Below are 23,754 nucleotides of genomic sequence, written 5' to 3'. Positions count from 1 at the left end.
GGAAGGGGAGTGACACTCTCTCTGGGTTTCCTCCATTCACAGCAGAAGGCCCACTGACGTCCAAAATTTCCAGATTTTGCAAAGTTGAAGAGGAATTTACCAAGCGTTTCCCTCACAGATTTCTCCTTTAACAGAGGATAAACAGGCCCAGAGGAAAGATATGCTTGCAGTGGCAGAGGAGCAGCCGCGGAGCCAGGCCGCCTTCCCCACCCCGACCCCAATCCTCACGCACATCTACTGCTCTTCCCATCAAGTTTTGCCACCCAGGCTCGCATCTGGAAACTTTCATGCAACCTGCTAAGGAGACAAGAAGGCCAGAGAAGCTGCCAAGCGGACTCCTCCCGGTCTACCCGCCCGCCCCTAGTGCGCCTCAGGTGGACGACAACTCCTGGGAATCCCGGGAGGACGGGAGAGTCTTCACCACCCGAGAGTTCAGGAGCCCAGAGGTCAGGCGATGCCCAGCGGGCACCCCCAGACTTTCCAACCCTCTCCGCTCCGTCCAGGGGCCCCTGTCCCAGCTTCCTTTTGGCCGCGCTCTTCCTCCGCAGCCCTGCGCTCTGGTGGCTGCCAGCACTGTGCGGCGGCGCACCGCGCCAAAGGGCAAGAGCTCCAAACTGGAGCCGCCTGGAGGTGGCCTCCCCTCCCCCGCCGGGTTCCGTTGTTTATTTCTTCCTGGGGAGGGAAAATCACACAGCCTGTTCGTTTCCCCAGCCGGGATGGGCGCAGAGTCGGACATATGGGCATCTCGCGCTCCGCATCTGTGTCATCAGTCGCGTTTTCTGTGGATGCCTGCGTGTGCGTACGTGTGTGTGTGTGTTTGGGGCCAGGCGCTGGGAACAAATGTGCATTTGTTAAATTTGACAATAAAGTCCTACAGCGAAGCTGCCAAGATTGGGGCAGTGGGTGGGGGTGGAAGACAGCGGGGTGGAGGAGAGCTAAACTCTCAAAAGGCGAGGCCAAAGCGCCTGGCCCAGGTATTATGTTGGGAGAAGGTGAGGAGAGCAGCTGCTCCTTCTCGCGGGCTGTGTATGGGAGCGAGGGTGCATGTGTCCCTGTGAAGAGTACACACCGATCTGCTCAACATATGTCGCCACAAATCACAGTATCTCTCCCTCCTCCCACCCCCCGCTCCCTGCGCGGCTCCTGACCGAGCGCAGAGCAGAGAGGGGCGCTGAGAAGAGGCGCCGCTTCAACAGGTGTCTTGGTGCGCAATGCACCTTTTCACGCATTGACGGTCTCAGCCGCCGGCGGGGATAATGTGGACACTTTGTTTCCAGGCGCCGCGCGCGAGCTGCGGACGCCTAGGGGAGGCGGCCCTGAGCAGGGAGGGGGGATCTGGAAATAAAGACCTCGGGCTTTCCTGAGTGCCCGGGCCCTCTCTTCCCTTTGTTCAAAGACTCCCTGGGCCAGAGCTCCCTCGTGCGCCCTGGGGGGTGGCATATGGCGCCCTGTCACCTACCCAAGAAAAAGAACCGGCCACCCTTTCAAGAGCGCACGAGGTCCCTGGGCCTGGGGAGGGGGAGTCTCTGAGGGAACGGCTTCTCTCCGAAAGTGGGTGAGGAGTGCGCCTTATCTCTCCCCACCCTGCCTCCACCATCCCCTCAGCTGGCGCAGCAGCCGTTGGGTGGGGAGCTGCGCGCTGAGCAGCACCAGACTGCGGAAGCGCTCCAGCTCCTGGCAGATGAAATATGGGTCTGGTGAGCCCCTGGAGACCATATGCTTTCAATAAAAGAAGACAAATAGGACCGAGATAGGCCTTGCAGCCAACCTGTTATAAATGAGTGGCAATTGGGCCAATGTACACGGGGGCAGGGCCCCCGGGGGGAGGCCTGCTCTGTGCCAAATCCATGTGTCAGCTTCTGGGACAGGTGTGCCCAGGGGCCAGGGGCCAGGTCTCCCCCCTCCGGGTTTATCACGGCAAAGGTAATATTGTGCTAACTATGAGTAAACAGTCATTGTGAAAATGAGGGAGAGTTTATCAGAGGCGAACTAGTTGGGGGTGGCTTAACAATAAAGTTGTTCGCCTTAGGAGCAGGTGACGGCTGGCTGCACGGACTCCCGCGGTAGATGTTTTCCAAAGCACTCCACTTTACAATCTCTTGTAATTATTTATTAAACGAAATCTATTTATTATTATTTTAGCAAACACTGGAGACAGGTGGGGCTTTCTTTTCGTCGTCTCCTTTTGTTTGAAGGGCTGTTTGAAGTGGCCAGTCTCGGCCCGGGCAGCTCGCTCGCCAGATTTTTGTCTTCCCCTCTTTCACTGCTGAGCTGAAGGCGAGAGAAAGAATCCCCCTCCTCTGGCAAGTCATTAGCTATTCAGCTTCCCATGGCCCCCCTCCCTCCCTGCACAACTCTCAAAGAGCCCCCAGGCAATGCTAAAACTACCCCCGCCGACAAGAAGGCAAGAAGGCTGGCCGCTGCCTTCCTTCTTTTCCAATGTGCCCGCTGTCTCCAGGCCTCTAGCTACCGCCTCTCTCCGGGACCCCCTCAGCCTCCAGGCAAACTTAGATCTCAGGAGGTGTAGGGGTGCGGGAGTCCTGGAGGTCTTAGGGGCGGTGGATGACCAGGAGCTGCAGGAACAGACTCTGCTCTCTGCGGGAAGAGCGATTTCACAAACATTGCCGGTGCGCACGGAGTCATTACCGCCTGCGCCTCAGCAGCCAAAGGCACAGGAATTAACTTTGGAGAGGGGTCTATGCCTCCCCTGCAGCTGAGACAGAGGGCATGAATCCTCAATCTCTAATCCTCTAAGACTCCTTGACCTCCGGCCCTGGCCTCCTGGCTGGAAGAAGGCTGCGGGAAGTCCTTGCATCCCTCAAGAAGGCGGTTGCCCCCAGCCACCGCGCGCTCCTGGCCTTGGCTGCTTTTTGCGCAAAGCAGGAGTGATGGAGAACTGCAAGCCCTGGAGGGCCCTGAGCCGGAGGGGTTTGGGGGAGGCTGGATAAGAATTCCAAGCAGATCCCAGAATTCTCTACCTATCAAGAAAGCTTGAAAGAATCCCCAGAGTCTTTCCTGGCATGGGAAGCTCACCCTGCCAACCTCCTTAGTATCCATTAGCCACTCCAGGCAGGCCCTGGCCAGAGTGAAACCCACCTCTATCTAAGGTCCACCTACCCCCATCTGAGGTCCACTGCCAGATGAGAGTCATCCACAGGCCTCTGGGAAACAAGAGCAGTACTTGGATCGCTCATGGCCAGGGTTCCCTCCATGGAGCTTAGCCAGGTCAGGAGAACCTAGAGAAGCATGGTTTGGATTTTCTCTCCCAGACCCAAAAGCTCCAAGTTGGTTCTCTCCCAGTTTCTGATTTGCAGGTAAATAAATCAAGCAAGGCTGGGGTATGAGGCAGACAAGTTTGGAGGAGGAAGAGGAGGACGAGGAGGAGGAGGAGAAGGAGGAGGAGGAGGAGGAGAAGGAGGAGGAGGAGGAGGAGGAGGAGGAGGAGGAGAAGAAGAAGAAGAAGAAGAAGAAGAAGAAGAAGAAGAAGAAGAAGAAGAAGAAGAAGAAGAAGAAGAAGAAGAAGAAGAAGCAGCAGCAGAAGCAGCAGCAGCAGCAGCAGCAGCAGGGGCAGCAGCAGCTTGAATGGATGCTGGCTCCCCTTGCCTGGAAAATGGGACCATTACTTCTTTTCTGATCTGACCCCCAGACTCAGGACTTCCTCTATTTTCTGCATTTTGGGATCTGTTGTTTTGCCTTGGGAAAAAAAAAAAAAAAATTTTCCCCCAAATCAAGGAGGGGTTGCTGGTTCAAAGGGAAAATCTGGGACTAGCAGTCTGAAGATACGACTTCTGTGTGGTTCTGATAGAACTTGCTGTGTGACCTTGAGAGAGTCACTCCCCCTCTCTGGGCCTTGACTTTTTCATCTTTAAAGAAGGCCTGGAATTCCCATTCTTTTGAGAAGACAAGTTCCTAGCCAGTGGTGACCTAAGGGAGGAGCTGCAGCAAAATGCTACCCGGACAGTCCCAGATGGTCCCTTTGTTGATTCTGACCCTGGTCTCAGGCTTCATTTCCCTACAGCAAGGGAAGGAGCCTCTGCTCACAGAGCACCTTCTAAGATTGGCAGGACTGCGCCACACCCCCGCCCAGTCCTAGAGCACCCCTCTCCCTGGTTCCTGAGCACATCACCCTCTTCCTTGGAGGAAAATTTGCCCCCAAGCAGCCTGGGCGGTAAGAGGCTATCACTAGGGCAGACTCACAGACCTACCTCATCCCCTCACCCCACCCTACAGTCTCGAAGTCGAGTCCTGTCCCCTCCTGCAGTTTCCGGGAGACTCAGGATATCTGGATCCGCTGGAAAGTGAAGCCTTCCTCGCCTAAGGAGACTTAAACCCGGATACTTAACCCCCCCGGCCTCGGCTTCTTCCTCCAGGCACGATCGGGTCAAGAGAGAGAAGCGGAAGCTGCAACCCCTCACCCTGAGTGACCGGAAGCAGAAGACCACGGGATGTCCCAGGCGGGGACAAGAGGAGGGGCTGGGGAAGAAAGGAGGGATGATGAGTTCAGACTCCCTTTGGAAAGGTTTCCAGAGAGCGCTACCAGGGGCAACCCCAGGGGCTTGGGGAGTCCCTACCTTGTGCTCACTGTGCGATGCCCGAGTGATGCCGAGGCAGGGGGCTGGAGCAGGTGACTGCTGGCAGCCGCTGTCTGTCTGTGATTGGACCGAAGGACTAAGGGGAGAAAAAGTTTATCTGCTTCTCCCAGTGCCTGCACACCGTGATGGTTCAAAAGACACAAGGGGGAGGGGCACCGCGGCTCTGCTTCCCAGCCCTTTGGGAGACTGAAGTGAAAGGAACGCTTGAGCCCAGGAGTTCGAGACCATCCTGGGCAACAAAGCAAGACCCCCCTGCCATACAAAATAAATTAGCCGAGCACAGTGGCGCACGCCTGTAGTCTCAGCTACTCAGAAGGCTGAAGTGGGAGGATAGCTTGAACCTAGGAGATCAAGGCTGCAGTGAGCCGTGATTGCACCACTGCAGTCCAGCCTGGGTGACAGAAGGAGACCTTGTTTTGTTTTTGGTTTTGGTTTTGGTGTTTTTCTGTTTGTTTTTGTTTTTTTGTTTTTTGGGTTTTTTTTTTGTTTGTTTTTTTTTTGTTTTTTTGTTTTTTTTTTTGTCTGTTTGTTTGTTTAAAAAAAAAAAAAAAAAGACGCAAGAGCTCACTGTGAACTCCTGGTTCCTTCCTCCCCTCCTCACACTTCCCAGAACTCTTCCTGTCACGGTTCCTAGACAGAATGCTGGGATACTATCCACAAGCTGTAGTAGGCTTGTAGTAATGGAATGTCCGCTTGAGGGGTCCCCCCACAGCCACCCACTGCCTCTGGAGTGGGATCTATGGGGGTGGGGTTCTAAGCGCCTCTGGGGAGGGTGAGGTAGCATTTCAGGGTGTGGCAGAGGCTCGGACACCCCCAATAGAAGGTCTGTGAATGGAAGGGACATAGGCAGGAGCTCTCTCAGTGATGGCCCTTGTCTTCCAGGATGAAGAGAGGCAGTGAAACACCAGGAGAGCAGGGCGTACTTTAGAATTCCTGGACCCTTCTCCAGGCTGCTAGTCAGGACAACGAGCTCCTGGTTGTCTCCGCCACTATCTTGCTATGCGATTTCGGACAAGCCATCTCCCTCACTAAGCCTAAATTTCCCCATGTGTAACGTGTGGTCATTGTACACTAGAGGCATCAAAGTCCCCTCCAGGACAGATGCTAAGTAAAGATAGGCTAGGAGCAAAGCGGTCTGGGGTGGCCAGACGAGAGCCACACGAGGCCCTTCTCACTGGGCGAGGCTCTTTGAGGAACTGAGAGTTGCTGGGACCCAGCCCGCGGCGAGAGAGCAAACAGAGCGGCGCTCCCCTCCCCCGACCCCGGCCCTTTGTCCGGAATCCAGCTGTGCCCTGCGGGGGAGGAGCGGGCTCGCGTGGCGCGGCCCCAGGGCCCTGGCGCTGATTGGCCGGTGGCGCGGGCAGCAGCCGGGCAGGCACGCTCCTGGCCCAGGCCAAGCAGATAAAGCGTGCCAAGGGGCACACGACTTGCTGCTCAGGAAATCGCCGCGGTCTCACCTCCGCGCCGCGAGAGAGAGCGCGACAGAGGCCCGGGACCCCATTCTCTCTTCTTTTCTCCTTTGGGGCTGGGGCAACTCCCAGGCTGGGGCGCCTGCAGCTCAGCTGAACTTGGCGACCAGAAGCCCGCTCAGCTCCCCACGGCCTAGCTGCTCATCGCTCTCTCTTCTTTTGCGCCGGTAGAAAGGTAACATTTGGAGGCCGCCAAGGGACGGGCAGGGGAAAGAGGGATCCTCTGACCCGGCGGGGGCTGGGAGGATGGCTCTTTTTGTTTTTTCCCACCTAGACTTGGAATCGCGGACTGCGCCCAGTAACAGACTCAAGCTTACCTTCCCTCTGACCCCGCCGTAGGATGACGCCTCATCCCTCGGGTGCGTCCACTGTCCAAGTGACCGGTGAGACGGAGCGGTCCTTCCCCAGAGCCTTGGACGACGAAGTGACCTGCCCCACGTCCGCTCCGCCCAGCCCCACTCGCACACGGGGAAACTGCGCGGAGGCGGAAGGGGGAGGCTGCCGAGGGGCGCCAAGGAAGCTCCGGGCACGGCGCGCGGGGCGCAGCCGGCCTAAGAGCGAGTTGGCACTAAGCAAGCAGCGACGGAGTCGGCGCAAGAAGGCCAACGACCGCGAGCGCAATCGAATGCACAACCTCAACTCGGCGCTGGACGCGCTGCGCGGTGTCCTGCCCACCTTCCCAGATGACGCGAAGCTCACCAAGATTGAAACGCTGCGCTTCGCCCACAACTACATCTGGGCACTGACTCAAACGCTGCGCATAGCGGACCACAGCTTCTACGCGTTGGAGTCGCCGGCGCCGCACTGCGGGGAGCTGGGCAGCCCAGAAGGCGGATCCCCCGGGGACTGGGGGTCCCTCTACTCCCCAGTCTCCCAGGCTGGCAGCCTTAGCCCCGCCGCGTCGCTGGAGGAGCGCCCCGGCCTGCAGGGGGCCACCTCTTCCGCCTGCTTGCGCCCAAGCACTCTGGCTTTCTCAGATTTTCTGTGAAGGGACCTGCCTGTCGCTGGGCTGTGGGTGCTAAGGGTAAGGGAGAGGGAGGGAGCCGGAGCCCTAGAGGGTGGCCGATGGCGGCGACCCTCAAAAGCACTTGTTCCTTCTGCTTCTCACTGGCTGACCCCTGGCTGGCCCAGGCCTCTGCGGGGGCTGCAGGCTGGATTCATTCCCCGGCCCTCCGAGCCGCGCCAACTCACGCAGCCCTTGCTGCCCGCGCGAAGTGGGCATTGCAAACTTCGCTCATTTTAGGCCTCCTCCCTGCCACCACGCCATAATCTCATTCTAAGAGTACGAGAATGGTAGCACTACCCGGCCGGAGCCGCCTACCGTCTCGGGTCGCCCTACCCTCACTCAAGTCTGTCTGCCTCTCAGTCTCTTACCACCCCTCCTCCAATGTGATTCAATCCAATGTTTGGTCTCTCAGCGCTTGCTCCCCTTGCCCTGCTCCAAAGACGCTGCCGATCTTCTCTACTCCCAATCAGGTCCGGGGTTTCAGGGCGCCTCGCTCTGCCTTAAAGCCACGAAGGCGACCCTCTGCCTTCTCCTCGTGCACTTTTCGGAGCCATTGCCCTCCCGGGGCGGAAGACCAGGCTATGAACTGGGAAAGCCCAGCCCGGCCAGGGAGCACCTCCCCAGCCTCCCTGCGAGCTGCGCCTGAAACGTGAGCTGCGCTGCAGGTGCCTGGAGCACCGCACATGTTTTTTGTTTTGTTTTGTTTTTTTAATCGGTTTGTAAATTATATGATGTCTTTTGAAATCAAGTTTGGTACAGTAAATTATATGCCACCCCCCCCCCCGCCGTTTTACACATTTGTATTTATTAATGAGATTTCACAGCAAGGAAAAGTCTATATTTTGTATATTAGATTATTTAGGGATTGCTGGGTGAGATTTTAAGCCAATTAAAAAAAAATGGACCTTCAGGAAACCTTGGCAAGGTGACTTCATTGTGCGTTGGGGAGAGGAGAGCTACAGTCACTACAGCTGAGGAAGAGCACCTCTGTCCAAGGAGAGGGATGACACTCTTTCTAGAGGTCTGGACTAGAGCCAGGGCAGATTGGGTTTGGAGAGCTGGAAGTCTTATAAGTAATTATTGGTCCAGCCCCCTTTTTTCTATGTAGGGCAATGAATCCTCTTATTTCAAAGAGCGGTTTAGAAGAAAGACAAGCCTCCAGCTAGGACTACTGACTCTCACTTGCCGGCCCTTTCCCCAACTCCACCAGCCTAGCTCTAGAGCAACTGTTGGTTGCACTCGGGGAAGGCAGACAGTAATAATTCAATTGCAGACTCAGAGTCCTTGGAAACACAGCTGGGCTGGGCATCCTAGGAATTTTCCCAAGGTGCTTAGAGGCCTAGCACATCCCCTGAGCATATTTTACTCAGGCACTGAGGTGGCTGTGTCTTGAACTTGTTGAGCTGAGCAGCCAGGAGCAAAGAAGGTGGAGTGTCTGACTGGAATCTCCGGCAACACCCCCTCCCTCATTACCTGGCAGCCTTGATTGAAAACTTATCAAGAAACTGTTCAAGGTTTCCAGCCACACCATCTCTCTTACTGGCAAGGTGGAAGGACTGGTGCAGCATGGGCACTGAAATCTGTCCCAGAGTGCCAGTAGAACACCCCTACATGACTTCAGGGACCCCTAGGACCCCAGAGAATATGGTCTAAGCTGTAAGGATCCACAGAGTTCGCCTGCTGCTTGGGAATAGGAAAGTGGAGGACAGGCACCCTACCTGCTAGTTGAACTCCAGAGACCTCCTTGAATTGGCCAGGGGTGTCCTGGGAAGAAGTGGGCCAACCCAGGTCGGGTGTGGTGCTGCCAGACCCCCGGAGCTGGTGGAGAGGTTGCTTTTCCAGCACATTAGAGTGCAAAGATGATGTCTTCTCAGGGGTTAATGCCTCTTGCATCTCTTTCTCTCCTATGCCCTACCCAATTCAAATGGAAATTTTCCCTTCTCTACCATAAATCTGTAAAGTTAGCTCAGAGGAGACTTGTCTCAGTTATCAGCGGCAGGATTTGGGGGCGGGAAGAGGGACACAGCAAACAAACGAATGAACGAAGGTGTTGTTTCATTTTGTGGCTTTAATCTGGGAGGAGGAGATTAATGGGTTATTGATGACCTCTGCAATAGCCAACTTTCCACCTGGGGCACCTCCTGGGGACAGGTGTCAGCAGCTTGGGAGTTGCACAAAGCAAGCAAACACCTGTGATTTGCTGGGCGTTGGGGGTACGGGGTGGGCAGACATAAAAATCAAGAAGGTCTCTTTATCCTCGCAGGACAGTAGCAAGGATATAGACACAATCACTCAAGGCCCAAGAAATATTGGTGGTTGGGGGAGGTATGAGCCGCAGGATGGAGCATCAAACTGTCACCTTGGGGCTGGAGTGCCGGAAGCTTGCAGGAGGAGGTGGCATTTGGGCCAGGACTAAAGGTTTGGAGAGGAATTCCTCAAGTGGAAAGATTCTTTTTCCTGTGGAACGCTGTGTGAAGTAGTGTTCATCATCTAGGCAGGGGACTCTCTGGGTACAAACGGCCCCCAGAAGCTGGAGGAGCGTTTGCTGGGTTAAGGTTCTCCAGGAGGCAACCGGGTGAGCTGCGTTCTCCCCCACAGCCCAGTCCTTCTCCTGCTTTTGAGGGCGCTCATTAAGGAGCCATTAGTCACCCAACACACACAGACTGGTCCTCCGCCCCACAAATTAAAACACGCACGTTCGGGTTAACCAACTCAGCTGCTGGGCCGCCACCTTGGGTTGGGGCGAATTAGACCCCCGAAACTGTCAGCTCCACTCTCCAAGTCGGGAGAAGGCGGAGGAGGGTTTAGGGTTTCTCTGAATCACGGGGGCAAAGTTTAGGGTTCGGTGCTGGATGAGCTCCATCTAAGTGTGTAAAATCACGCTGCGGTGGGAAAGCTCGCCCATGCCTCTTTCCAAAGAACCCCTCAGCAAGAAGAACTAGGAAACATTTCTAGGGATGGCCTGATAATAGCTCTGCACCACCGCCCCCGCGCCTTCCACCTCTTGCAGCGTTTTGAGTCCTGGGGCTTTTAAAACCGCGCTGCTAGCGGTCTCTGCCCGGACCCTGCCTCTTCACCGTCAGCCAGCGCTTCTTCGGCTGCGGAGCCTGCTGCGGTCTGAAACCAACAGTGTCCGAAATCCGGGCAGGAAAGACTCTCGGGTCAAATGGCTCTTCCCCCGTCTTCTGCTTTTGTCTGAGCCCAAGACTGGCTTCCAGAAAAACAGCACATGAATCTTGCGTCTCCCTCCAGTCAAGCCGCGCTGGCACACAAGCAGGTAGATTTATGGTGCCCTGCCCCCATCCCACCCCACCCCCAGCCGGCCTCAGTCGGAGGACAAAGCGTCCCGGGGCCATTGGAATGCTAATGTCTGGGAGCCAGGCCGCTGGGCTGGCACAAAGGTAGGCGGGGCTCGTGGCGCACGCGACCCCACAGGTGCACACCGTCCCTTCTCTCCCTTGCGGACTACCGGGCCGTGTGACCTTGGACAAGTCTCCTTGCCTCAGCTAATCCACAAGAGAAGTTGGAAGGAGTTCCTAATACCCTTTCGCTGGGTTTCTGGGTGCCTACCACAAGACTGACACAAGGTGAACGGCACCACAGTCCCCTCAAGACCGGAAACTGTGGGGAAAAAAAAAAAAAAACCTTCAGACCCTGAGACTAGAGACAGTGTGTGGGGAGGGTCTGGGGGATTCACCTGAGAATGTGGCACAGAACAACCGCTGGGTACATTGTAATTACATTTATGTAAGGAATACTCTCTGCTGTGTGCCTTTTCGTCTGCCCCCTTTAAAAATCCCTGCAGACAGATTTCCACAAAAGTGTGTGAGGAAGCGGAGGGATGGGGTCGGGGGGTTGTGATTCTGCTAACTTTACCTGGCTGTTCTGCCTTCCAAGGGCCAAGTGAGCAGTGAGTGACTTGAGGCTAGACACTTTATCTCCGGTACCCTCCTACAGTCAATGAGGAGGGCAAGGCAGTGTGGTCACATCCATGGAAACAGAGAAGATGACTCGCCCAAGGCCCTCAATCACTAGGCGAGTTATTGTAACAAACTAGGACTGATGCCCTGGTTCTAAGCTGGCAGTTTGGAACTCTTTCCTCTGTGCTGGTAGATAGGAGTAGATAGGAGCTGGTAGATGGCGAATCAATCTATAGTAATATGTTCTTTGACTAGAACCGGGTCCTTGGGGTCTTATAAGGTCCAGGGGTCCCTGAGCTTTGGCCTCCCTGGACCCCTGACGAAGTTCCAGGCTCCTGTCTGCTGCCTCTGCTTCTGGGATCAGTGGGCCAAGGCCGACGGAGCCGACGCCTGTCTAGCTGAGCCTGTCTAGCAATTGCTCTGAGATCCTGAAATGCGGCTGCGCGCCCCTGACCATGGTGCTGAAATGTCCACGCAGATCCAGCGCGAGAGGTGCGTCTGGGAGTGAGGGGTTCTCTTACTGAAAACCACCTATCAACCCCCTCTGCCCACGATTCCAGTCCGTAGTCCTAGGGAGGCCCCTGTGGACATGCAGACCCAGAGGACTGTCAGGTTTCCCTAGTGAGAAGAGGAAAGCAAGGTCTCTGTTGCTACTGACTTGCCTTTCTCTCTGTGCACCTTAGGACTCCTGCCCTTATAAATTACGGAGCTAGAATTAAGTAACTAGCTTAGGACTTTCTGACAGCATCTGAGAGGCCTGAGGTGAACAACTTTTGAAGTTTAAGCTGAGGCAGCCCTAGCTGGGAGAACTGGTTTGGAACTTTGCCCTCAACAGGGCTCTCATTGTTTGGGTTACATGCTTTAGTTATTCCAAGAACAAAGCCCAAAGGAAGTCCTCCAGATGCATACACAGGAGATCAAAGTAGTTAAGAGATATGATTTTAGAACCCCACAGACATAGGTTCAAGTCCCAGTGCTGCCACACCTAGTGGTTTTCAATTAAACCCCGTTGCCTCTCCTAAGAACTATTTTCCTCATTTATGAAGATGGGACAATAAATAGTAGCCACATAATTGGGCTATTGTACTGATTAAACATGTTTGTCCAGACTTCTAAGCTTCCATAAATGGTATTTACTATAATTAGCATCTTTATTTGCCTCAAATTCTTCTCTTTCTCAGCTGAGCACAATGTCTCATGCCTGTAATCCAGCACTTTGGGAGGCAGAGGTGGGCAGATCACTTGAAGCCAGGAGCTCGAGACTAGCCTGGCCAACATAGCAAAATCCCATCTCTACTAAAAATAAAAAAAGTAGCCAGAAAAATCCCATCTCTACTAAAAAAAAAAAAAAAAAAAAAAAAAAAAAAAAAATTGGCCAGGCATGGTAGAGCACACCTGCAATCCCAGCTACTCAGGTGGCTGAGACATAAGACTTGCTGGAACCCAGGAGGTGGAGGTTGCAGAGAGCCAAAATTGTACCACTGTACTACAGCCTGGGCAACAGAGTGTGGCCCTGTCTCAAAAAAAGAAAAATCTTTTCATTTTCCCCCATTTTGGAGAGGAAAGGGCTTTTGCATGAATTTGAATTTTCTTTGCACCCCTGTGTATTGTAAACTAGGAGAAAGGCCAAGAGTCACCCATCCCTTCCTGGTAAACTTACCCTTCCTGAGCCCTAAGATCAAATGTCCAGATGTCCCTAGGGCACCCCAAATGAGAAGTCCAAAGTGGGAATCCTCTCCTGGTTCCCCAAGCTAATGCTGTCCCCTTTTCCTGATCTCACTAAGTAGCATCCTTCATACTAGAAATCTGGGGTTCATCTTGGTCTCTCACTACTCATATCTAGTTAACCCTCAAGTCCTGCTGGTTTTCTTTCTCACTTTTTCTTGAACATGGCTCCTCCTTTGCTTCCTTATGACTACTGCCATAGTTCAGGCTTTTATCCCTTATCTGCAGAGACTACCTAACTGATCTCTCTACTTCTAGTCTTTTTTTTTTTTTTTTTGAGATAGGGTCTCACTCTGTCTCCCAGGCCAGCATACTGTGGTATGATCATGGCTCCCTGCAGCCTTGATCTTCTGGGCTCAAGTGATCCTCCCACATCAGCCTCCCAAGTAGCTGGAATCACAGGCATATGCCACCACACAGCTAATTTTTAAAAACAATTTTTGTAGAGACGGGGTCCCACTATGTTGGCCAGTCTTGTCTTGAACTCCTGGGCTCAAGTGATCCTCCCACCTTGGCCTCCCAAAGTGCTGAGATTACAGGCATGAGCCACCACATCTGGCCCCACCTCTAATCTTGACACTCGTCATTGTACCCTCCATGCAGCTGTCAGAGTTCCCATCTAATATGTGAATATAACATTATAACTCTCCCATTTGATCTTCAAATGGTTTCCAATCATTCCGTAGGATAAAGTTCATGTTCTAACTGGGAAGAATTTTATAGTGTGAGCTGCGAATTTATATGAATAAGGCCTCAATATCCAACTGATTCACTAACAATCAGTATAAACATGCACAAATTCCTTAATCTTTATTTCCATTTCTTTATCTATAAAATGGGGATAGCAATATTGCCTTTTAAGGTTCTAGTAAGATTAAAGCTAGGTTGCTATAGCAGAGACCCTCAAATAATTCAACCTGAGGTGAATATTCTAGGTAGGTGGGGAGCTCTGTTCCATGACACCATTTTGGGACTAAGATCCTTTCATCTTCTTCCTCCACCAGCTCCCAGATCCTTGCCAACCAAATGGTTGAAGCTGCATTGCCATAAGTCCCAGCCAGTGGAAAGGGGAAATAAGGCATGGAGGAGGCTTACCTACAGTCTTAAAACTTACGCTCAGAGGTAGCACACATCACCTCTGCTCACATTTCACAAAGAGAATATGATCACGTGGCCTCATCTAGCTGGAAGAGGGACTATGTGCCTAGAAGAAGTGAAGAATGGATTCTGGCAGGCAATGGGCAGACTCTATCACAGCATCGTGGTCTAGATTAAATTGGATTACATATGCTATTATTATTTGTTTTTATCATCAAAAGTCAGGTATGCTTAGGTCAGAGTCCTGCCACACCAGTCTCTTTCTCACAATGCCTCATTTGCCCTGATAGTTACCCTCCAGGAGTGATGACTTGCTTGAAGTTTTCCCTTTATACACACTCAGGTACCCCTTCAATGCTTTTTCCCCTACCCCCCACACACACTGTTCTGTCTGTCTGAACCTTCTCTCTTGTTTTCCTTTCCCAACCTCCAAAATGGATATCACCTCTGCCTGGGAGTTTTCTCTGCACTATGCCTCCCTCCTTGCTCCCTGCTCCCATAATACCCTGTGCATGTGAATATTGTGGCATTTTCCAGGTAGTGTAGTGATGGTTTATATGCACTCCTCATTGATCTGTGAGATCTCCTCAAGGGCAGAGACTATGTTCGTCTTCATGTCTCCAATGAGCAGAACACTGATTACCCATTTTTGTCTAAATCCCCCATATTTTATTTTATTTTATTTTTTTAGTTTTTTGAGACAGGGTCTCACTCCAGTTGCCCAGGCTGGAGTGCAGTGATGTGATCACAGCTCACTGCAACCTCAACCTCCCGAGCTCAGGTGATTCTCCCACCTCAGCCTCCTGAGTAGCTGAGACTACAGGTGTGCACCATCACAGCCGGCTAATTTTTTGTATTTTCAGTAGAGACGGGGTTTCACCATGTTGCCCAGGCTGGTCTCAAACTCCTGGACTCAAGCAATCCACCCACCTCAGCCTCCCAAAATGTTGGGGTTACAGGTGTGAGCCACTGCACCCAGCCCAAATGCCACATGTTTTTAGAATGAATTAATGAGTGAGTGAATTGACTATTAATAAATGAATAAAAGGCATTGCAATTATCTGTTTAGAAATCTTTTCCCTCCCCAGACTGGCTAGCACATAAAGACCAAGGAATATTTGTTGAATAAATGAATGGATGAATGAGTCATATAGAGATCCACTAACCCTCCTGCTTCATATCCTCCTCTGCACAAAAATAACCTATCCTTGACTGCCTATAAATCTATTTCAGAAGATGTCCCATCTGACTAAGTGATAACAGATTATCACAACGGTACTGTATCATTGTTTCTGAGATCTATGGTAACAATGCCCGTAGTTCATGTGTAGTTGATTCCTCCTGAGAAACTCAGATCCCTCCTGAGTCAGTGGAAAGGGCATGAGGCTTGAGATCTATCTCAACTCCAGTACTTCATATTCTATTACCTTGGGCAAGTTGCTTAGCCTCTGCAAGTAACTTACTGTAGCTGTCATTTCTCCAGCTACAAAAATGGAGAAAACCACACTTACCTCACAGGATTTCATGAGATGAAGATGAGGCAGACTCATTATAGCACCCGTCTCATCTCTGTCTTATTCCTACAGATGACTAGCGAAGAAAGCATGAGCCAGACTGACCTTCCCAAATTAAGCAGGCAAGTATGTTGGGACTTGCCCAAGCACCCAAACCTGATCATTATGGAGATGAACTGAGGCTCCTGCTCTCCTAACATCATCACCAGCTACACTGCCTCTGTTGTACCAGTTACCTATTGTTGCATAACAAATTATCCAAAACTTAGCTCCTTAAACCAAGAAACATTGATTATGTGTGGCTTCTGTGGTTCAGGAATCCAGGTGTGGCTTAGCTGGTTCAGGCGTCTCATAAGGTTGCCGTCAAGGGATCAGTTAGGAATGTGGTCTTACCTGATGGCTTGACTAGCATAGGAGCCACTTCCAAGCCCACTCGTGTGGTTGTTGGCAGAATTCAATTCCTCAAAGGCTGTTGCAGTGAGGGTCCCAGTTCCTCACTGGCTTTTGGCCAGAGACATCCTTCAGCTCCTTGCCATGTTGGCCTCTCCATAGGGTGGCTCACAACATGACAACTGGCTTCCCTCAATGTAAGCAACCAAGGTGTGAAGGGGGGACATCCAAGCCAGAGACATGAATACCAGGAGGCAGAGATCATGGTGGGTGTTTTACAGGCTGCCATCACATTGGCAGTAACAGAAACCTTTGCTTCCAATTGCTTCTCGGCCTTCTGGCTGAGATCAAACATAGAAATCTTTGCTACCTGCTTTCCACACCCCAGAGACAGGCAGACAGATAGACACATGTACACACACACACAAGCACGCACGCACGCATGCACGCACACGCATACACACACCACTACCTCCTCAGGGTCAAATATACCAGAGTTCAAAAAAAGAAAGCCCAGGTAATTTGACTCCTGGGGCTAAAGCAGATGTCTTCCTGTCCCCAGTACTGGGTTGGCTTCCAAGAAGGGCCCAGGGGACTGCTATGTGTGCATTTGAGCCACCCCAGCTGATCCCTGATATCCATTCACACAGGCTTTCACAGGCTCCCTGCCCCCACTCCCAGAGGCATAGATTTAGGATGTCTGGGGCCTGAACACCGCACCCACTGAAGGGAAATTTACTGCCTCTAGAGAACCAGGGCCTGACTTGGGGTCTTGAATGCATCTTTTTCCCCTTTGCCTCTGCTTTATTAGGTTAATCATTGCTTGAATCGGTTGCCATGGTTTGGGCAAACCCATGGCGACTCTATAATGAAGCCTGAAAGACTCGGACCCCATTTATCATCCCCAGTGTTTGGGAGGCCCAGAGCCTCATTTGCCTCCCCCAGGGTCTGGGCACCACCCTTCTGCCTGGGGCCCCCAGGGCCCTTTTGAACGAGAAATGAACAGGTGGCGACTTGGAAGGGGAGAAAAGGAGACCCACACAGGTGGAGTGAGCAGCACACTGCACATTCCCCCACCACACACACACACACACCCCACACACACACCACACACACACACACACACACACACACAGAGTTTTATGTTCCATCCCTGGAGTTCAGACACAGACCAAATGCACAGGCCTTTTGGTCTCTGACCTTTTCTTTCTGGGAAGTGGGAGGCAAAAGAAAGATCTTTAGTTAAAAGGGGTCTATGGCTGCCCTTAGAAATAGGGGAACCCACGTCTCAGCAGATCCAGGTGTTGTTACACCCTTTATTCCCTGGGCATAGATTGAGCAGCATTGCAATCTTGCAATAGGGACAGATGGAGCCAAGTCTAGTGAGGAACTAGAGGCATACAGAGGTTCAGCAACATGTTCAAGGTCACCCATGGTAGAACTCAGAGCAAGTCAAATGTATTATGGAAAATTTCAAAAGTAGAGAGAAGAGCACAATGAATTCTCAGATATTCATCACCCAGATTCAAGAATTATCTACTCAGAGCCAATTATATTTCACCTACATCCTCACCCTTTTTCCCTGGCACTTTCTTCATGAATTATTTTGAAACAAATTCCAGATAGCATGTAATTTCCACAGTAAATCCGTCCCCAGTATCTTTTTTTTGCTCAGCAAAAATTGCATATATAATGCTGTAGCTGATAGTATTGAATTCAAAGTCAGACAGACAGCCTGGGGTTCAAATCCAAGCCTTGCCCCTTCTCAGATGTGTGACATTCAGCCAATGGCCATTTAATGTCTTTGAGGCTCAGTTTCCTTAACTATAAAAGGACACAATGTTACTTTTCTCATAGGGTAATTGTCAAGATTAAACAAAGTAACACAAGGCAAGTGCCAGCACCTGTGCAGAATAAATGGTGGCTTTTAAGATTTCCATTCTTGTGACCATTGCACCACCAGGAATGACTGTCATCCTGGCAGGAGGTCAGCTCTTGACCTCCAGTGTCCAGATCTCTTGGTGCAGTCCCCTGAAATGAAGGCCCTCTACCTCATCATCATCCCCTCTACCTGGCACTGAATTCTGACAACACAGACCTCAGCAGTGAACCTGGCTTCAGTTGCTGACAGCCCCTGGCATCCACTGCTCATAGCATACTCAGTTCTGCACCATGAACCCCAGAGTGAACAAAGCCAAGTCCCCACTTCTGCTGCTCTTGCATCTCAGGCTTTCTAACCTCTTTCTAACCTCTGGTCCCATTTGTTAGCAGATATTGACATACCTGCCTGAGGGTTGTACACGTGTGTGCACTTGTTTCTGTGTGTGTGCTGTCACTACGTGTGAACCAGCACATGCCTGAGTTTCCGTGTGCTCATCCTGTGACCTGCCCTCTTGCAGTTCCTGGTTGACTAACAGAGACCGGAGGAAAACTGGTCAAGCAAAGGCATGAAGGTATAAGCACAGCACTGAGACTTCCTAGAGGAGGTAGGGAGAAAACTCTGCCAAACGCATCAGACTGAGAACAGAAAACAGGGGCAGGCAGAGGGCTCTTTGCAGGCTGTAGGCATGGGAAGGGAGGCAGCCTGCCTGGGTGCACTGTGTAGGTGAGGCCTGAGTCCCAGTAACTGACCTCTTCAGGAGAGGTTTATTCCAGGAAATCACCCACACTCGCAGGATCCAAGCTCTGAAGGGATCTCCGGGCTGAAACGGCATGTCCTCCCCACAAATCACCTATCTTAACGACAACTAATTTTTATTGAGAGTTTACTATGTCTAAGCGCACTGCTAGTGCTTTCCATTTGTTAGTCTCTGAGATCATAGACTAATTATTAGAATTATTATTTGCATTTTACACATGATGACACTGATATTGGTTAAACAACATGCTGTCAGTTACCCAGTAAGAGGTGGAGTTAGACTTGAACCCACGCTGTCCTGACCCAGAGCCAGTGCTTTTAACCACTGCTACTTTGCATCACTGATAGACTCCCCTTTTCTTTTCTTTGTCTTTTGAGTTTGGATTTTTGGATATTTCCAAACATAGACAAAAGCAGAGAGAATAGAATAATGTGTCTTCATGTACCATCCCTTAGCTTCTGCAACCATCAATTCATGATCAACCTCATTTCATCAGTTTGCCTCCACCCCAAACCTGCACAGACTTTTTTTTTTGGTGGAAAATTTTAAAGTATATCCTGGGTGTCTATCATCCCACTGGTAAATTCTTCAGTGTCCATTTTTAAATGATAAGAATATTTTTAGAAACATAACCACCAAACTATTTTCACAATGCATGAGAAATTCTGAAACATGATCTAATATCCAGCCATAGGCAAAAGTCTCAAATTGTCTTTTTTTTTTTTTTTTTTTTTTTTTGAGATGGAGTCTCGCTGTGTCGCCCAGGCTGGAGTGCAGTGGCCGGATCTCAGCTCACTGCAAGCTCCGCCTCCCGGGTTCACGCCATTCTCCTGCCTCAGCCTCCCGTGTAGCTGGGACCACAGGCGCCCGCCACCACGCCTGGCTAAGTTTGTTTGTTTGTTTGTTTGTTTGTTTGTTTTTTTGTTATTTTTAGTAGAGACGGAGTTTCACCATGTTAGCCAGGATGGTCTCGATCTCCTGACCTCATGATCCACCCGTCTTGGCCTCCCAAAGTGCTGGGATTACAGGCGTGAGCCACCACACCCCCCGCCGATGTTTTGTGTTTTTTTGTTTGTTTGTTTGTTTTAAGTACAAACAAACAAACATCCTCCCAGCCTGTATTCCAGATGCCTGCTGGAGGCCAGGACCAAGGCTCTGGTACCAGCCTAACCCCAGGGCTTAGTGCCACCAGCCTTGAGCAACCCACCTCCCTCCCCTCTTGTCCCTACCAGCCCCCACCCAAAAGTATGGTGACCAGTCATCTTAGTTTGTCCCAGACTTTTCCGGTGTTAGCACTGCAAGTCCCGTGTCCCTGGCAAACCCAGATGGTTGGTCACCCTCCAAGGAGCCAGAATCCTGGAGCTTCCCCCAGCCCACCCCCAACCCCCACTTCCTTGTAGCTCCAGTGTGGGGTCACCCACCAAGAGCAGGAGGAGACCACCACTGAATTTCAAGGGCCCTCAGAATGACAAATAATCTACCGAAAGCTTTCAGGGGCCCAGGTGTGCCTAGCTCTGGCAAGGAGAGAGCATGAAGCCCCCCCAGTCACCAGCGAAGAATCTGGGAGCTTTTCACACCCAGGGGCCAAATTCAGCAATCTCCTCCCTCCGTCTTTTCCCCTCTCCAGATCTAATGACAATCCAAAGAGTTCCTGATAGGGTTTTAAAAGATGCTCCTTCATTCACGTCCACCAAGCATGAAAATCCAGCTCGTTTGTCTCCATTCTTCCCCCTAAAGGCCTAGCCGGCCTAGGGCCTGCAGCCTCAAACTTGTCATTCACTTTTCACTTCCTTTTGTTGGATTGCCTTTATTTCATTCTTCTGTCCCCTCCAGGCACCCTCCTCTCCCCCTCCTCACTCCATCCCTGGCCTTCTACTCCTGCCCTCCCCCCAGCACTTTCCAGTCCCTGGTCCACACACAAAAAGCAGCAGATCAGTCTGAGAATTTCTTTACAGTTCCCGTGCTCTCCACCCCCACCCCGCCTCTTCTCACTCACTGCTTTTAAAAAGTGGTCGCAAAAACCCAGCAACAGCTCAAAAGGACTCCAGGAATAAAACTCCCTCAAGCCCAGGCTGGAAACGGCCTCAGGGACCACTGAGTCCCATTCTTTGGTTTCACAGCTGTGGAGGCTGAAGGCCAGAGAGGGGAAGAGACTGGCCCAGGGTCACAACAGAGATAGTAGCAGAGCAGGGTCCAGCCCCAAGTGTGCCAGGGGCTCAGCCTGGACTCCCCCACTTAGAATGGATGGCCACACCTCTGTCCCGTTGACACAGGCTCTATTCCCCGGTAGGACTCTAGTTGTCTGGGTCTAGAGTCGTAGTTTGAAAGCAGGGGCCATGTCTAGGACATCGCTGTGTCCCTTGAATACTTAGCAAGTGGTAGGTGTTCAGTGGTGGCGGTGGTATTTTTAATAAAACTGAACTGAAGGAATGTGGGGGCCAGGCTGCCCCCTGCTCTTTGGGTCTCTTACTGGACATCTTATGGGCCATGGCTTTGCTGTAGGCCTAGGAAATAATGACTGAGACTCTGGGCCCAGAGGAGGGGAGGGGAGGTAGAAAGAGGTGTATATCTGGCAGGCAGACCCCTTTTCAGTCACTGCCTCTTGTGAGAACAATCAACACTTGGGGCAAAGGAGAGAGGTGAGGTGAGCCCCCTTTCTTTAGGGGCAAGGAAAGTAGATCAGGAAACCTCAGCCCCCCAACCCCAACAAGGGCAGGATGGTGGCGATGGGCATCTAATCTGTGACAACATGAAACAGGAGGGAGGGAGACAGGATCTCGTTCCCAAAGACCTCAGTGAGCATCTCTGACCCTGTGCTAGCGAAGGGAGGGGGGCTGAGCATGGAGCCACCTTGGCCTCAGAAGGAGGCATAGGCCGGGTTCAAGAGCATACCCCCACGGGGCTGGGCCTCTCCTCTGCAACATGTGTGAAAGGGGCTACCAGGCACCCACCTGCCCAAGCTGGAACCCTGGCGCCACCCTCACCTCGCCTGCCTGTGTACTGTCCTCTGCAATGCCTGTGGATCCCGCCTCTGTCCTGCCTCTTGAAGGGCACTGTTCCCCAGCCACACAGGGGGTCCTGCCTGGAGCCTCCCCACCACCTCTCCCTCCAGGGCCACCCACACGCCATTGCCTAATCTTCCTGCCTGCAGCTCCTGTCTCTCCTCTACCCAGACCTTTCCAGGAGGCCTGAGAGCTGCTTCCCTCCCTAGTAGATTGTAGCGCTCAACAGCGTGGGCTTCAGAGTCAGGCTCCTGGAGTTCAGCTGACAAATCTGCCACCTACCAGCTTGGTGATTGTAGGAGACCTCTTTGAACCCCAATGTCATTTGTGAAATGGGAATAATTATAGTACCTCCCTCAAATGATAGCTATAAAGATTAAGTATAGAATCTATAATATAATATATGATAAGTGTATATACTATATAAAATGTAAAAGGAGGAGACTGCATGAAGCCATCAGTGACCGTTAGCTGTTGTTACTGATGATGTTGCCTTGGTCTTGATTAGTGATCTTCTGTACTTTTAAAATTTTTATCACACCCACATATTACTTTAAGTGTTTTAGAAATTGATCCAGTCTTTGTTTTCAGTATTATCTTATGCCTTAAAATAGCCAAATTTGTTGACCCAGACAATCCTCCTGAGGAAATTATCAGAAATTGCATTAACATGTCTCAACAAAGGTATTCATAACATTATCTTTTATAATGGGAAAAAAATTAGATACAAAGGGAAGTGTTCAACCCTGCAGAACAGATATTATTCTATGTATCACACAATAGGCTATGATACCCGTAGAAAACTGTGCTGTAAAATAATGCTTACTGACATGGGAAATGTTCACAACATGTTGCTCAGTGGAAAAAACAAACTGGATTTTAAACAAGATGACAGACAAGGTAACATGCAAATCATTCCACCAGAAAATAACTAAAAATTATGGATAAAAGAGGATAAACATTCTTTTAGAGGTATGGAATGAAACCATTTGTACAAAAGATACAGGCATGTTTATGCTTAGGAAAAACACCTTGAAAAACATTCATTAACTAAGCGGTGCAATCGCAGGATTTCCTCTCACTTCTACATTTTGTTAGTTTTTTGCACTGAGCTTGTATTATTTTCAAGTTAGAGGGAAATGTCATCACTTAAAAGCTTTAATTAATGAATATAGTGGTACTTCAATTTTTGTTTTGTTTTTTGTTTTTTGTTTTTTCAGATGGAGTCTCGCTCTGTCGCCCAGGCTGCAGTGCAGTGGTTCAAGCAAATCTTCTGCCTCAGCCTCCCGAGTAGCTGGGATTACAGGCACCCCCAACCACACCCGGCTAATTTTTGTGTTTTTAGTAGAGACGGGGTTTCGCCATGTTGACCAGGCTGGTCTCAAACTCCTGACCTCAGGTGATCCACCCGCCTCGACCTCCCAAAGTGCTGGGATTACAGGTGTGAGCCACTGTGCCCAGTTACAGTGGTACTTCAATTTTCTTTTTTAATGCCTTTGGTGGAATGGAAGGGATAGCTTTTTTGATGTGGAACACTTTGCACTGGTGAAAGCCTCACGGGGGAGTTGTGGATGTGAAGGGCTTGGGAGAGGTGCTCAGAGGCTGAGAAGTGAGTGAACAAGGAACAGAAAGGGGATTTGAACTCCTGCCTCCCAACTGAAAAGCTAATGATCTTTCCTCATTTCTCTCCAGTTTCCCACTGTACCATGTGGAGTTTGAGAAAGGAATGTAAAAGAAATTGAAGGAGCCAATCACCTTGGAATTTGCTGAGTTACTCTATGTACCCTGATCTGTGGTAGGGACTCTGGGAATTCAAGTAGATCCAGGTCCCACACACCTGGCCTGCTTGGGAAATGCGCACTTTTTTATAGAAACATTTAGTTCAAACTGCAGTTTAATCAGTTCAATATTAAGGTGGTACATTTCAAAAATGTACAAGTAAAGATTTGTACCATTTTAGATACGAATCTTTCTGCGGTGAGATGAAGAGTGGCCCTCCAATCGAAATATCCACCGGGACACTGTAAATGTGACTGTGTTTAGGAAAAGGGTCTTTGCAGATATGATTAAGTTGAGGATCTCAAGATGAGATCGTCCTGGATTAGGGGAGGCTCTAAATCCACAAACTAGTCCATATAAGAAAAGAGAAGAATAAACAGACATGAGACGCATTGAAGGCCATGTGAAGACAGGCAGAGACGGGAGTTAGGTAGCCACCAGAAACTGGAAGGAACAAGGAAGGAGTCTGTCCTGTAGGCTTTGGAGGAAGTGCTGTCCTGCCACCTCCAGGATTTCTGACCTCTGGCCCCTAGAATTGCGAGAGAATACATTTCTGTTGTTTTAAGCCACCCTGTATGTAGTAACTTGTTCCGGTGGTCCACTGAATGAACACACTCTCT

The 23,754-nt window shown here is 50.9% G+C and overlaps 1 protein-coding gene and 1 long non-coding RNA gene across 2 annotated transcripts; one reads left to right on the top strand and one right to left on the bottom strand.

Annotated features, from left to right (window-relative positions):
* Positions 1–1,108: 1,108 nt before the first annotated feature.
* Positions 1,109–4,821, bottom strand: LOC116269445. The gene is made up of 3 exons (XR_004176966.1): positions 4,206–4,821; positions 3,118–3,236; positions 1,109–2,271 (listed from the first exon to the last, which is right to left on the bottom strand). It is a non-coding gene; the product is annotated as an uncharacterized LOC116269445 (long non-coding RNA).
* A 1,580-nt stretch (positions 4,822–6,401) lies between these two features.
* NEUROG3 (neurogenin 3) lies at positions 6,402–9,487 on the top strand. Its single transcript, XM_021943404.2, has one exon. The coding sequence runs from the start codon at positions 6,402–6,404 to the stop codon at positions 7,047–7,049; it is 648 nt and encodes a 215-aa protein (XP_021799096.2). The 3' UTR covers positions 7,050–9,487.
* Positions 9,488–23,754: the final 14,267 nt, after the last annotated feature.

The sequence above is a fragment of the Papio anubis genome, chromosome 11, assembly GCF_008728515.1.
Source record: "Papio anubis isolate 15944 chromosome 11, Panubis1.0, whole genome shotgun sequence".
In the NCBI taxonomy this organism is placed as follows: domain Eukaryota; kingdom Metazoa; phylum Chordata; class Mammalia; order Primates; family Cercopithecidae; genus Papio; species Papio anubis.
Note: the sequence above shows the minus strand (reverse complement) of the source record. Positions and strands in the feature narration are given on the sequence as shown.

What these genes read in the sequence shown, in the direction of transcription:
- NEUROG3 (XM_021943404.2), top strand. Translation starts at nt 6,402, where the DNA reads ATGACGCCTCATCCCTCGGGTGCGTCCACTGTCCAAGTGACCGGTGAG.